General features: G+C 53.5%; 1 protein-coding gene across 5 annotated transcripts in view; it reads left to right on the top strand.

Annotated features, from left to right (window-relative positions):
* Positions 1–2,850, top strand: part of AMBRA1 (autophagy and beclin 1 regulator 1) — a 130,786-nt gene extending 127,936 nt beyond the window's left edge. For 3 of the 5 annotated variants that reach the window (XM_030481185.1, XM_030481187.1, XM_030481186.1), the window contains one exon: positions 1,243–2,682. In XM_030481185.1, coding sequence (XP_030337045.1) covers positions 1,243–1,733 — 491 coding nt within the window. In that variant the 3' untranslated portion in view covers positions 1,734–2,682. Of the gene's footprint in view, positions 1–1,242 lie in introns of all 5 variants that reach the window. The other 2 variants (XR_003990782.1, XM_030481184.1) reach the window with 1 other exon arrangement.
* The last annotated feature ends 10,530 nt before the right edge of the window (positions 2,851–13,380 follow it).

The raw sequence follows: 13,380 nt of genomic DNA on the forward strand, positions 1-13,380 counted from the left end.
AAGCTGTCACTGACTGACGGCACAACATCTTAACAGCTCTATCCTCTACAGTGACATGGTGTAGACTGTGCTGAATACCCCAGTTCTCACGTTGGATACATGATCTCCACCCCACAGTCCCAGTCAGTTTTGCCTTCCTAGTCAGTGTGGCGTTTTGGTTTCTATTGTGTTTTAACTCCTGCCTACATTTAGCCTTGTTGACATTTGTGTTCATCTCCTTGGTGCCAGGAGAGCTTATGGCTTTCTCCTCTCATCTAATCAGCTCTGCAATAGCATCATGGAGCTGGGAGTGAGATTTATCTCTTTAATAAGAATCATCAGGATCCCACTGTGGAATGGTTCTAGCAGTTTGTGGTTACGGATTGTTTTCTCCAAATGGTCTGGGTAGGGTTTGTAGCAGAAGCAGGATGCTGGCAAACAGAACTGGGTTGGTCTTTCCTGCCATGGGGATTTCATTTCAGACATGGACTATTTTTCTGTGAGATTTTGTTCTTCTTCAAAAGTAATCTTCAGCAACCAAGGCATCTGACAGTGGTTCCTCAGAGCTCAGTACAGCCTGACTGTGAAGGGAGAGTTCAGAGATGATAGACAAAGAACTATAGATCTTGAAAGATGTTTTTTGCATTCACAAAAGATACCAGTCAAGGGCAGCAGGAGCCTACATACTTGATCTTTCCTTGATCAGTGGTATATGGAAGCACAGACCATGTTCTGTAGCTGCTCTCTGGTCCTGGCCTGTGTCCTCTCTGATAGCAGGGAGATGGCCATCATGTCATGCCTGGGGTATTCTCACACCTGGGGTATTCTCAAACAGGTAAAGTAGGAAAGGCCACGGGACCCTTTAACATTGTGGTGAGATGTTTGGTTTATTGCAGGGCAAACTGAGGTTTTTCTTCCAGCCCTTGGAGGACTGGCTGGGCTGTCTCTGCGCTGTAAGAAAAACGCTGCCTCTGACTCCTGTTTTTCCCCACCTCTATGGCTGGATAAGAGCTGCTTCTCCAGGGCTTGGACATGCAGGTCTGTGAGGGCTACCTGTGGGATTGGCCAGGATCTTCTTGACAGAGTTCAGTGTCTTTGGCACTCACCAAAAGTTCTGGAAATAAAGTGTTGGGCTCGCTCTGGAACAAACCCTATCTTGTATCCCAGCACATGTGCACCGTGTGATACATCTACCCAGCATTGCTTTCTCTTTGTGTTGTAGCTTGCCTTGTACATCCAAGTTGCTTCTGCTTTCTCTTGCAGGTGAAGGGCCAGACTATGGGGCCAGTGGGGAGGATGCCCTGAGTAGGATCCAAAGGCTGATGACAGAAGGTGGCATGACTGCCGTGGTCCAGCGGGAGCAGAGCACCACCATGGCGTCCATGGGTGGCTTTGGCAACAACATCATCGTGAGCCACCGGATCCACCGCAGCTCTCAGACCGGTGCAGAGTCCACCGGAGCTGAGGGCACATCAGCACAGCAGTCCACCTCGCAGCAGATGGCAGCTGAGCTGGAGGGACGGATCATTTCAGAGTCTATGCAGCTCTCGGAGCATGGCCTGAGCCCGCGGACAGCCCCTGGTGGGAGTGAAGGACAAAGCGCTGGTGACCTGGACCTGCCAGAGCAGGCCCGGTCCTCCATGGATACTGAGGGACCAATTGAATACAGTGACCTAACTAATAATAACCATCTTCCTGACAGTACCAACTTCTATAGTAATGACAGCACCAGTGGGGAGTCGCGGAACAGGTAGAGATTGAGTTGTGTGTTGGTGCTACCCTTGTACTGCTCAGCAGAGACCTGTACCTCACAGCTGGCAAGGAGCTGGAAGAGTAGGAACATGTGGCTCTGGCAGGATGCTGGTGGTTCAGAAGGCTTCTCTATCCTGGGTGAATGGGGAAGGAATGAGGACTGCAAGGGAAGCCACGGGGAAGAAAGCGTACTTAACTTCCAACATTCCCACTGCTGAAGAGTTAACAGGAATATGAACTGTACCAGCTGCACATCATGCAGACTTTGAAGCCCCTTGGGATCCCCTGAGCTCAGCCCTAACCCTTCAATTTGGTCAGTGTCATCCTCTGTAAAGCTTCTTTCCTTTCCTTTTCCTGCCCTTTTATGCCCAGGGGCTGATCAGTAGAGTGGAGAAAGGAAAGGGGGCCTGCAGCATCCTTCTGGAGACAGGCAGTCCTACTGGGCAAACCTGGGCGTGATGCTCCAGCTCCATTGCTGGAGTGGAGGAGTCTTCCAGGCCACAGCCCCACTCCGTGGCACAGCGCTGCTTCCCCCTCAGTCTGGTGTTCTGAGACCTCTCCTGCCTGCACTGTGGTGTTTTCTGGGAAGAACTGGGCTTTGCCATAACCTGCATGGCTCAGGATCTTCTCACAGGTGGGGGATCTTCCCTTTTTAGAGAGTTAGTGTAGTACTTGGCAGGAACCTAAGCAGGGCTGCTGTATAGATGGATAGAGGGACAAGGGCTACTGCTCCCTAGTCAGGATGCGGTTCACGCAAGGATGTTCTAAACTGTGCCAATATTAACATGAATGAGCCATCCCAGTGGTTTCATGGTGCCAGGACTGAGCTGCACCTCCTTGGCAAGGGGGCAGGAAATGTCTCTCAGCTCCAGGCCAGGGTGTGAGGTATGGGTCTGTGATGTAAGGTGTTGCATGTGAAATCTTGACCTTGTACATGTAGTTTCTAGTGGAGAATTCCAGGCTCTGATATTTTGTTTTTAGTCTCAAATGTGATTTTCCTTTTCGTTTGTAACTCTCCATCCCTAGCAGGCTTGTGGAGGAAGGGCAGGGAGAGCGTGAGTGCTGACGAGGGAAACACCAAAGATCAATGTCATTAAAATATGACAAACCCTTGCTTGACCTACTGTCTTCATTTGTGTGATGTTGTCTCTGTGTTTGGCCTTGGGGATAGGTACATCAGAAGCTCAAGGAGGAAAGCAGGCTCAGCCTTTGAGTTGAAAGCCCAAAACTGGGAACCCAGGGAGGAGCATGGTGGAGTCTTGATTGCAAATTGCCTTTTAATCAGTCTGGAGATGAGCAGGCATTTCTGTGTTTCCCATCACTCAAGTATTGCAGCAGGGAGAAAGAGAAGCATTTCTCTTGTCCTGCTTAAAAAGGTATGTGGAGATGCAGCACTGTGTATCTCAGGCAAGCAGAGAAGGACCTCTCAAAGCAGAGAAGGGATGCAGTGCATGGCTATTCTGGATAGAGGAATGCACGTCCCCTGTGTTACCACTCTGCCGTGAGGGACGCTTCCCCTGCTGCCTGAGCACCTGCCTGGCTCCTCTGCATCCTGCCCTGCAAAGACATTACAATAAATAAGGCTGTCATTAGGCAGCACTCAAGCTCCCAGTCAGAAGAGTCTGTTAGAGAACATTAAGCAAATCTCCTCTTAAATCACAGCCTGGAAATGAACCTTAAATCAAATCAGCTGCTGCCAGACCTCATTGCAGAGTGTTAACGAGGCTCTAAAACCTGCCCTGAGCCAACCACATCCCTGATCTGACAGGAGAGCAGCCTGAAAAACGGGATTCCCTTGTGTGGTGAGGAGGGTTTCATGCATCCCTGTATTGCCTCAGTGTTGGGTGGCCTGAGGATGTGCTGGCACTTGAGAGCTGGAGGAGCTATGTCTCGGCTCAAGACTTGGGCAGACAGGGCAGGTCTGGGCAGAGCTATTTACTGCTCTGCTTGAAAACAAACTGAAACAGAGCCTGGAGAAAAAGGCTTCTGCTTCAGCTCAGCCTGGCAGCTCCTTCCCTCTCCCTGCATGATTCCTGGAAGAGGCTTGAGGCCCATTCTTAGTAGATACGTTGCAGAGCATTTACAGATGGCCAGAGCCAAGCTCCCTACAGGAAAATTTCCATCATGATTGGAGAAAGGTCTCCTGGGATATCTCACTCCAGTGCTGTGCAGAGGCCTGAACCCTGCTCTGCTGAGGACTCTCCTTGGTCCAGACCTGTCCCCATTGGAGATGATGGCAGAGCAGGTAGTGAGCTCCAGTGAGAGCTGGAGCAAACCACAGCTGCTGTCTTTGACATCGACTCAGGACATCTCTGAAGTTCCAAAGCAGCTCTTCTTTGGATGCTTGTAGGGGAAGCTCTCCCAGATGAGGTAAGGATGGAGGCCTGATCAGAGCAGCAGCTTTGATGTTTCTCCTAAGCTGCTCTGTAGCTCTGGTCAAAGGCTGGTAGCAGCTGCAGCCTGACTCCTGTGTTCATACAGGCGCTAGGAAGGAGCAGTGGGCAGGGTGGGTGTGGGAGGGCTTAATCCTCAGATGCTGCCTTGGACGTGCTTTGTAGATGACCTGCTGTGGCCACATAGCTAAGTGGTGGTGGGCTTGTATGTAGAGAGAGCAATGCTTTCTATTTGAGTTTCAGACCTAGAATCTGCCAAGCTCGGGTTCTGTCCCTGCCTGAGACTCAAGGGAGGGAGGTGGCTTGGTGGGAAGAGTGGGGACAGGAGGGAAAGTTCAGCACACTTATAGCATGGGCTCACTCCCCCCTGCCAATGCAATTTATTTTTTACGCATTCCACGCTTCTTGTGGAACAAGAATGGCTTTAAACTGACAGAGGACGGATTTAGGTTAGATATAAGGAAAAATTCTTCCCTCTGAGGGTGCTGGGACGCTGGCACAGGGTGCCCAGAGAAGCTGTGGCTGCCCCATCCCTGGCAGTGCTCAAGGCCAGGTTGGACACAGGGGCTTGGAGCAACCTGCTCTAGTGGAAGGTGTCCCTGCCTGTGGCAGGGGGTTGGGACTGGGTAAGTATCGTGGTTTGAGCCCAGCCGGTAACTCAGAACCACACAGCCGCTCGCTCACTCCCCCCCCCCCCCTTCTTCCTCCCCCCGCTCCCGGAGGGATGGGGAGGAGAATGGGAAGAATGTAACTCCCACGGGTTGAGATAAGAGCAGTCCCGCAACTAAGGTATAACACAAAACCACTACTGCTACCACCAATGATAATAACGATTAGTGAAATAACAAGGGGAGAGGATACAATTGCTCACCACCCGCCGACCGATACCCAGCCCGACCCGAGCAGTGATCAGGGCCTTCCGGGTAACTCCCCCCAGTTTATATACTGGGCATGACGTGCTGTGGTATGGAATACCCCTTTGGCTAGTTTGGGTCAGGTGTCCTGTCTCTGCTTCCTCCCGGCTTCCCCTCCTCCCTGGCAAAGCATGAGACTGAGAAAGTCCTTGGTTGGAATAGACATTACTTAGCAACAACTAAAAACATCGGTGTTATCAGCGTTGTTCCCAGGCTGAAAGTAAAAAAACACAGCACTGCACCAGCTACTAAGCAGGAGAAAAATGACTGCTATAGCTGAACCCAGGACAGTGAGCTTTAAGGTCCTTCCAACTCAAACCATTCTATGATTCTGTGAACAAAACTCTGCCTTGGACTACCGTGTTCTGGCCCAGCAGAGTTCCCTGCTTGGTTTGGGCAGGGCTGAGCTGACCTGTACCCTGTGAATCCATGGGATGACCTGAGCCCTGTAGCCCTGCACAGAACAGGAGGCGATGGGGTTGCCCACATCCAGGAGAAGCACAGCAGCAGCACAGGGCTCCTTCCCCAAAGCTCACAGCTTACCTGCTCGCTGCAGTGTGATAACGCAGCGCTGAGGCAAGTGTCCTGCCAGGAGCAGCGTGGAAATTCAACAGGATCTGCCCGAGGAAACCCAAGCAGGGCTGTGCGCGCTTGGTGGCCCAATTTAGGAGGCAAAGTGAGAGCTTTGCTGCGTAGGAGCAGGAAATAATCTTAAAAACCAAAGCCTTCCACAGCCTCAGACTGTCAGGAGCCTTTAAATGTGCTAACAAAATCCTGGGCAAAGCAGAAATACGAGAATTTTATTTAGTTTTCAAAAGGCCTTTGATAAAATCCCTCATAAGAGGCTATTAAAGAAACTTAGTCACCTCAAGGGTGAGGGGTAGAGTCCTCCTGGAGCTGTTTGAGGTGGGAATTGGAGGCAAAGTAACAGCCAGTTCTTAGTGTGGAAAGAGGTTAATGGTGGCTTGGTCGGGTTTGGTAGGACCCACTGTTCTCTAAAAGCCATAATGAGCTGGAAAAGGAGGGGAACAGCTAAAGGTACAGGGTCATTTAGGTTAGCTCGGCAGAGACAAGGTGCCAGAAGCCTGGGGCAATGGTTGGAGCTGCTGTGCTGGAAGGGGGCTTTATATGAATCCTTCACAGTGCTGACCTGTGGCTGGTGAATGCTCTGGGACCAAACCAGCCCATGAGCACTGCCTGGAGGGGACACCTGGGGTCCCCAAAGGGGTTGTGAAGCCCTGGTGGGTGGTACAGCAAAGTGGTGAGACACACTTGTCCCTATGATGTCCGTGTTTTCTGCTCTCTCCCCCTCACTGGCCTATTGCTCCGTCTCCAGCACCTCCATTTGACTCCTAGAAGTCCCATGCCATACCCACATGTGGCCAGTGTGGGGTGTCCCAATAGCTGGGTGGTACGTGATGGCCAGGAACTGTGCTGGGCAGGAAGGGGAGGGCAGGGACCAGGTCACAGCCGGGTGCATGGGGAATCTCTCCTCCCTGGCATTACCGGTGTGGAAGCTGAACCCCATAGCCAGCTCCTCTGCCCACTGCTCAGGCTGCTGGCCAGGGAGCAGCTGCCCTCTCTGCTTGGACCCAGTCTACCAGGGATGCTATTCTCCAACAGGAAAAGGCAAATTAATTAAAGGGTGCAGCATGTGTGCCATCACCTCTAACTGAGATTTCAGTGTGTAGCATGTAAATCAGAACACCAGGTTGGAAGGGACCTCAAGGGTCTTCTGGGCCAACCTTTCTTGGCAAAGCATGACCTAGATTAGATGTCCCAGCTGAATCTTAGAAGTGTCCAACACTAGGGAATCCCCTGGGGTGGTTATTCCCATGGCTGATCGATCTCACTGTGAAGGATTTTCCTCTTGTGTCCAACTGGAATCTCCCCAGGAGTAACAACGTCAAGCCACTGCCACTACTGCATGGAGGAGGCACACGAGGGGTCTGGGGGGACACGTCAGCCTTTCGTTTCCAGTTAACACCAGTTAATGCTGGGGCCCCTTTCTCCTCACCCACTGGAGCAGGAGCCTCTCCTCCCTGCCCTGCTGCTTCTGCATGGCTCCCACCAGGATGCTCCTTAGAGCCTGCTCAGTGCAGGGATTTGTTCCCCATCGTGTCTCTAACAGAAGCGCCTCTCATCTGCTCTCAGCTCTCTCCCTTGGCTCCTGTTTGTTTTGCCTTTCCAGCAGTTGTTGCTGGCACATGGCACTGGTGGGAGCTGGCAGGGATCAAGCAGTCCTTCCTGGGGTGCTGGATTCTGGATGCCCCAGGCATCAGCTCCATCCCAGCCAGGAGCTGGCAAGTCCCGGAGAGGGCAGTGTGAGGCTTCCCCTCTGCTCCTATCCAAATCAACGTGCTGTTGCTTAGCCTCCCAGCATCCATCCTCTGTGCCAGGGACTCGCCTGCTGATTCCAGCCAGGCTCCTCCAGCTCGGTGGTGCCATGTAGGAGGTACTGGGGGCCCTGAGCTCAAACAACTCAATGGGGCCGGCAAGGTGTGAGCAATGGAGAGGTGAGCCCAGCAGGGAGCAAAAGCCACTGCTGGAAGAGGCAGCTGGACACCCAGGTCTCCAGGAGCACCCGTTGCTGAAACTGGACCAACACTTGCATGGAGAGCTGCAGGGGGGCTCTGCACCCCACTGAGCCTTCGCTGCAGCCGTGGATGGTGAGCTCCAGGCTGGCAGTGGCTTTGGTAGCTGCTGAGGTTTCTCTTTCTATCCTTGTGTCCAGCCCTGCTGCAGCTTGGCCTGTGGAGATGGACTATGGAGTCTGTGTTCTTCCCAAGGCTCCATGGCCCTCCACCTTTGCCCTCTGAGCTCCTAACTCCAGCTTTGCAGAGGCTGGAATGAATAGCAGACACTGTGCAAGCTATGCAAAGCCATGAGATGTCATGGTAGTTTAAGCTTGGTCCTTTCTATTCCTTACGCTAAGCTACATGTCCAGGCCAATATTCCCACCTAGGTGGGTGCCATGGGTACACCACTACTATGGCTTTCCCTGCGCCCTTTCTGCTCTGGACCAGCAGCCCCTGGGGTGATGTCCAGGAATAGAGGAGCTGCCTGTGCAAGGGCTCTCCCATGAATCAAGGTTTGGGTGCCCAAGGGCAAGGATGCTCTCCTGGGCTGTTTGAAAGGCTGGTGCTTGGCAAACACGGATTTATGCCTCCCATTGACAACGTTTGTGTATGAACCTGTGCCAGTTTGCTGCAGGGATGAAAATACTTTTATCCTCAAGGATTTTTTTGGCATGCGATTGCTGCCTCAGAGCACACAAAGCCATGGCCCTTCCTGGAGTTTAATGCTGGACCCCTGATACCATCATTGCTATTAAAGCCTGTCCCTCAATCTTCATCTCAATAATACAGTAATACGCTGATAGGATCAGGGGCTGGCTCTGATGGCAGATGGGCATTGCCACCCCACCGCAGGGGAACTTTAATTCACAGATCATTTGTTTTCATGGCAGGCTTTGGAGAGGAAGATGAGCACATCCCTGTTATTAGGGTGCTGGTTGCTGGCTGCTGACCAGGTGCTGCTGAAAGCCAGAGCCCTTTGCTGGGCTCTGTCATGCTTTGGTGGCTGGTACCTAAACCCAGCTTCTTTCCTTGCCCTGGGTCCTTGTCAAACCTCCCTATGGTGATGCAGCTCTGCCTTTCCCTGGCAGTCCCCCCCAGGCAGGGCTGTACCCCAGTGGAGGTGGTACCTACCATGGCATCTGTGTCCCGCGCTCCATGCCTGGGCAGGTGCTGCAAGCTCCATCCTGTTTTGGTCACAAAATTGGAGAAGGCTCAAAGGGGCTAATGAAGACTGACTGGCAGCCACAGGGGAGGCTGATGTTACAGTGTTTAAGTGTGAGTGTTTAAGTGAGGGCTGCACTTACCTGCCTGCCCACTGCAGAAGTTCCCAAGGAAGCCCTGCCAACAGCCCCTGCTAATCACCTACATCAAAGCAAACGCTAATTAAAACAATTATTTAGGGAGGGTTTGAGGCTGGTCCTGCTGTGTTGCTGAGGGGGGGCTGAGCACAGCCATGAAACAGCAGCTTTTGGGCTCCAGGACCTGGTGTGACCGGCAATGACGAGTGGCACTGGGAAGAACGAGGTGCGTTTGTAGCACACAGGGGGTGCTTGGGCCATGGGGTGCAGTCTTGAGGAGGAGGAGAGCTGAGCATGCAAAGGCAGCAGTAACCCAGTGCAAGGTGCTGCCCAGCCTTTCCCACCCTGCTCCATCCTCCATGGCCACATACAGGGTGGGAGTAAGGATCCTGCTCCAAGGACTCTTCATTACCAAGTCATGCGAGCTCCTTGGCTCCCGGTTGGGAGGTTCAGGCTGTTCTCTGCACAGCTGCAGCCTTGGGTGCAGTGATCCAGGAGAAGCTCCAGAGATGGGTTTGCTCTGGAGGCGCTGAGGATGGCTGAACCTGGCACTGTTTTTTGATGAGACCTCAGATTTGGTTGACAAAGGTAGCTGTGTCGGCACAATATGCTTAGGCTCCTGTAAGGTATTTGACATAATACTTCCTGACAGCCTGATGGGAAATTAGCCCTATACAGCACTCTGTGGGTTTAACACAGCTAAGTGCAATGCCATATGTTTGGGGAGGTGGAATGTAGGTCGCAGCAGTGAGAGGGAGCTGCAGGAGGCCAGGCAAAGCTCAGGGTGGCTGAAGTCCCAGGGGACAAGCAGCACCAGTGGATCTCATCCCACAGAGGGACTGAGCTCATTGCCTAGAAGTTACTTTGGAAATCAAATTAGGGCAATAGCTCAGCTAAAACCGCACCAGGGCTCTGAGGTGCCACAAAAGGGTGTTGTTTATCCTATGTGCATCAGCGACCATGGGCTTTCCTTCCTAGGGGCGCTGCCTCCCTCACAGTTCATGGCTCTGGTGGGAGCGGGGCAGTCTGGAGATGATGCTCTGGGTGCCTCCATCCATGGGGACACCCCAGGGTGGTGCAGATTAGTGGCTTGTGCTGGCCAAGAGCAAAGCCAGGCTGCGAGTGCCAAATCATTGAATCACAGACTGGTTTGGGTTGAAGGGACCTTAAAACTCACCCAGTTCCAGCCCCCTGCCATGGGTAGGGACACCTTCCACTAGAGCAGGTTGCTCCAAGCCCCTGTGTCCAACCTGGCCTTGAACACTGCCAGGGATGGGGCAGCCGCAGCTTCTCTGGGCACCCTGTGCCAGCACGTCAGCACCCTCACAGGGAAGAACTTCTTGCTAATGTCTAACGAAAATCTGGTGAACAGCCCTGAAACCACTGAGATTCCTCCCGCCTCAAGCATCCTCTGCTCCATCTTCATCAAGGCTGTTTAAGGCCGTCCAGATGGCCTAATGGACCTCATCAAAGTCCAATTTGTAGCACAGTGCGCAGCTATTTGAAGCATCCCAGCTCAAGGCTGGTGGTAACGCTCTGGCTGGGCCAGTGGCACGTCGGCCTCAATTCATTGAGGAGGTGATGGATGGAAGGACTGTGTTCTGGAGCCTGGCACGGGGAGGCTGGCCCAGCTCTGGGATGAGGTGCAGCATGGAGGCTGCAGGCTGGTGCTGGTTGGATCCCCTCGAGGGGTTAGCAGCTACTGCTGTAGGGATGGATGCGCATGCAACAGGTCCTGTCCTTTAGGAATCAGCTGGAAAAACCCTTTGAGCCCAGCAGGCGCACGGGATCTGTCCTGTCAGCTGCCCTGTCCCCTGCTTGCAGCCTGACTGGTTTGGCACCAGCCCTTTGCAGTCCCAAGGGGTTGTTCGTCCCTGCCAGCATCTTTAGCTCTTTTGGGGTATTTCATTAAGCACTGCTTTGCTTTGCTCTGCGCTCTCTGGACAGGCTCTGTGTGCTGCAGGGGTCCTCCTGCACCATTGCCCACAGGGGTGGTGTGTTCCCCGCAGCCAGGGCAGGAGAGGTCTTGTCCCCTGTGCTGGGGATGCTGCTGGTCTCCCAGGCAGGGTCTGAAGCCCTCAACAGGTGGAATAAATAGATTTTCATATAATAGTTTTACCCTCCAAACAAGACCATAGCTGCTTCCTTTCCCCTTTTGCGGTACCATCACTGAGATGATGTATTTCTTCATTTCAGTGATAAAACCTACCTAGGGTCAGGTACTCGGCTGGGAATGAATTAATTCGTCTCATCTGAGTGCAGTGTCCCTCCATAGCAAATCTGCCATCAAAATGCATTGCTTTCACTCAGGTGGGTCTGAAAATGTATGAAAATAGACTTTCTCCTCTTTATGGTAGCAGAAGGGGAACCTAATTGGGGTTTTTTGCTGTATTATGGGGTGCCAGCCATCCCGCTGCACAACAGCACTGGGGGGATGCTGGAATGCCGTGGAGCCAGGGGAGAGCCATCCTGGTGTGAGCAACTGCACAGGGGAATGCTCGAAGGAGACTGGAGGAGGTGGGTAAGGGTGGCTCAGCCAAGTACCTGCACAGAGCAGCAGCTGCAAAGGTACAACCAGAGCATGGGGAAAGGATGCTGTAAGCTGGAGTCTGAAGACCCCCCTCCTGCAATGACCTCAGCCAGACCACATCTAAGTGGTGGTGGCTGTTAACACCCTGTCTCCAGCAAGGCAACTGGAAGCATTTGCTCTCTGGAGGTGCTGGCAGCTCTAGGTTGCAAGGCCAAGTGCCTGCTCTCCCCTTGGAAGGGGCTCGTGATCCCTTGCCGTCCCTGGCTGTGCCCAGCCGTGTCCCTTGCTTTGGCTTCATCCTCCAGCCCAATCACCCAGAGGCTGGAAATCAGGTCCCATGACAGGCTCGTTTTCTTTAATAGAAACTCTGGCTGGGCTGGGATTTGTATTCATTTGCTGATGTGATTACCCACCTGCAGCTCCCCCAGCCCCTGCCCGGCAGGGAGAGGGATGCTCCATATGGGTTAATGGGCTCCCGCAGGCACTTTGCTCTATGCCATGCCCAAAAAACCCCAACCCTCCATCACCGCTGTGCCGGGGGACTCCTCAGCCAGCTCCTGCTGCTGGGAAGGGAAGGTGAGATGCTATACTGGGGCATGCCCCTGCCACAAGGAAGGGTCTAGTATCAGGTACCCAGAGAGAAGCACTTTGCCCTCATCCTGCTGGGGCCGAATGTCCCACTGGGGGCTCGTGTGGGACCAGTGTCAGGACAGAGTAGGAGCTGGCTTGGCTGTGGGGAGGAGGAAGAGGAGGAGGAGGAGGAGGACCGTGTGTGCCTCTGTGTGTGCACATGTGTGTGTGCAAGGAAGCACCCATGGAGGGAAGAGGGGCTGCGGGATGGATGGATGGATGGATGGATGGATGGATGGATGGATGGATGGATGCATGGATGGATGGATGGATGGATGGATATTTGGAACTGGGCTGGCAGCCTCCTGCCCTCCTCCTCCTCCTGTGCTCTCTGCCCTGAGATGCCTTATTTAAATAAATGATGCAATTACTGGGCATTAAGGGGAGGTGAGGGATCGATGCCAAAACAGAGGCTGCTCATTTCCCCACATCCTCCAGGTTATTCTGTGCACCCTCTCCCCCTCTCTCAAGGCTTCCCAGTGAGATCATTTGAGGGATGGAGACCTGCCTCGGCTGGAGGCTGGTTCCCTCCTTCCTCGGTATCTTCTCCCACGGCCACACTGTTCTGTCCGTGGCATTTTGACTATTGAGTCCCCTTGCAGGGGCTCGTGCCCTCGTGCCTCCACCTTCCCCAGGGTCCCCAGCTCTGGGGTGAGTGGTCCTGGGGCTGCAGAGCTGCACCTTGCAGGCAGCTCCAGCCACGCTGCCCTCCTGCTCCTCAGCAGCCCTCTGCTCTCCCGCCAGACACAGCAGTGAGATTATCGTAATGATGTCCGACAAGGCACTATCAGGAATTACAGTGATAAATCTAAACAGACAGCTTAGAAAAAACCCCAACCAACCAACCAACCACAGCTGAACCCTGGCCTGTAATTTAATACAGTGTTATTAGCCTGGCCGGCAGAGAACAGGCTCCTGCAGCCTCAAGTCTCCATCCCTGGCTCTGCCTCGGGAAATGGCCTCATGCCATAACAAAAAGAGACTTCAGCCAGGTTTTCATCCTGCCTTGGGGCAGTGGAGTCTCCTTGGCGAGGGCTGGGGTGGGGGGGTACAGACCTGGGGGTGAATGGGAAACCCCAGTGGCAGTGGATTGCCCTCATCCCCATAGAGTGTACCGATCGGCAGACCAGGGGTCTTCTTCCCGGGGTAAACTCCATTGGGAAGAGGCTGGGGAACAGGGTGAGGAGTGGGGCAGCCACACATGTGGGAGGTGTGAGTGCTGGGCACTGCCTCCATCACACTCACCAGCCATAGGATGAAGGCAAGTGACTGGCAGCAAGGTCCCTCCAAGGTGCAGGGCAGGGG

The sequence above is a fragment of the Strigops habroptila genome, chromosome 4 (assembly GCF_004027225.2).
Source record: "Strigops habroptila isolate Jane chromosome 4, bStrHab1.2.pri, whole genome shotgun sequence".
NCBI lineage: Eukaryota > Metazoa > Chordata > Aves > Psittaciformes > Psittacidae > Strigops > Strigops habroptila.